This window comes from Nilaparvata lugens, unplaced genomic scaffold (genome assembly GCF_014356525.2).
Source record: "Nilaparvata lugens isolate BPH unplaced genomic scaffold, ASM1435652v1 scaffold10021, whole genome shotgun sequence".
NCBI lineage: Eukaryota > Metazoa > Arthropoda > Insecta > Hemiptera > Delphacidae > Nilaparvata > Nilaparvata lugens.
Window position 1 is genome coordinate 6,080 of NW_024088687.1, and position 1,121 is coordinate 7,200.

At 34.6% G+C, this 1,121-nt stretch overlaps 1 protein-coding gene across 1 annotated transcript; it reads right to left on the reverse strand.

Moving 5' to 3' along the window:
* Positions 1–333: 333 nt before the first annotated feature.
* Positions 334–1,046, reverse strand: LOC120355299. Its single transcript, XM_039443647.1, has 2 exons — positions 894–1,046; positions 334–572 (listed from the first exon to the last, which is right to left on the reverse strand). The coding sequence occupies exons 1-2, from the start codon at positions 1,004–1,006 to the stop codon at positions 371–373; spliced, it is 315 nt and encodes a 104-aa protein (XP_039299581.1). The 5' UTR covers positions 1,007–1,046; the 3' UTR covers positions 334–370.
* Positions 1,047–1,121: the final 75 nt, after the last annotated feature.

Sequence of the window (1,121 nt, forward strand, 5' to 3'; positions counted from 1 at the left end):
AAATTCATCTGAAGATTATAAGTTAAATTTGCTCTGAAAACTGGATTTCTCATTCATAGGCAATAGATCCATTCACAGTTTATCAAGAATCTATTTCATTGGAGCCGACAACTATCCTTAGGTTGATAGGTGTTAAATGCTATTCCAACCGTTTAAGGAAAAATTGGTAGCACGGCAACACGCTCAGTTGAGATCAATAGGAATATCCAGTTGACTTCATGTCTTAAAAAAACAGAGGGAAAAAGAATAAAGAGAGCAATCTATCTTGTGATGTGAAGAAATCACAGAATAACTATGACTTGAATTATCAAGCACAAGCAATCACAGTTTGAGATAAATGGACTGAAATCAAGTCCAACTTTATATTGTATTAATTTGAATGAATGTTGAGCTCACCTGACTTACTGGGACTATTAGCGGCCACAGGAATGCATCCCAATTGGTGGAGATGGTCAAGGTATTTGCTATAGAGCTCAGCATCGGCTACCGGGTATGTCACCTTTCTCTTTTCAATGAAACAGTTCAGTCTCTCTTTTTTCAATACAGCCAGATTGGTGAAGTAATTTTCATTCCTGCAACAGTAAATTGATCAAAATCAATACGGTACATCAATACATCTTCGTTTATCAGAACTAATCATTTGAAATATATCTTGTTAGAACAAGGGATTGAAGTTTGTTCTGAGACACTCACTTGTTTGTATTATTATTGTAGCAACTTCTTAGATCAACACAAAATATGGGTTGAAATTCAGATTAATTAGAGTATTTATGTGAACACTTTTTATTTTGCTAAGTTGAAAATTCAACAATCAACACAGAAAATGAGGTAAATTAATATATTTGAATAGATGTGTAATTGGATAAGATTCCGAATACTTTTGGTTGACTTACTTGACCAGGAATTGAAGTAGATGTGACAGAGGTTTCAAGTCTTCGTTGGCATGCACTTGTTTGGCCCAGTCATTGTAAGGCAGCGATTTCAAATTGTAGCCCCTTCTCTCCATTAGTTTCCACAATTCCCTAGAGAAATGAATACAAATTGAGAGGCATTGCTCCTTACTGATGTATCAAGATAATGTCTTCTTAATATTCCAACAGATTATGTTCATTCTTTGTTCT

Bases quoted from the DNA above. Each gene is read 5' to 3' on its own strand.
- LOC120355299 (XM_039443647.1), bottom strand. From the start codon at position 1,006: ATGGAGAGAAGGGGCTACAATTTGAAATCGCTGCCTTACAATGACTGG. The intron at 573-893 runs GTAAGTCAACCA...TTACTGTTGCAG, and splicing joins CTACTTCAATTCCTGGTCAA to GAATGAAAATTACTTCACCA.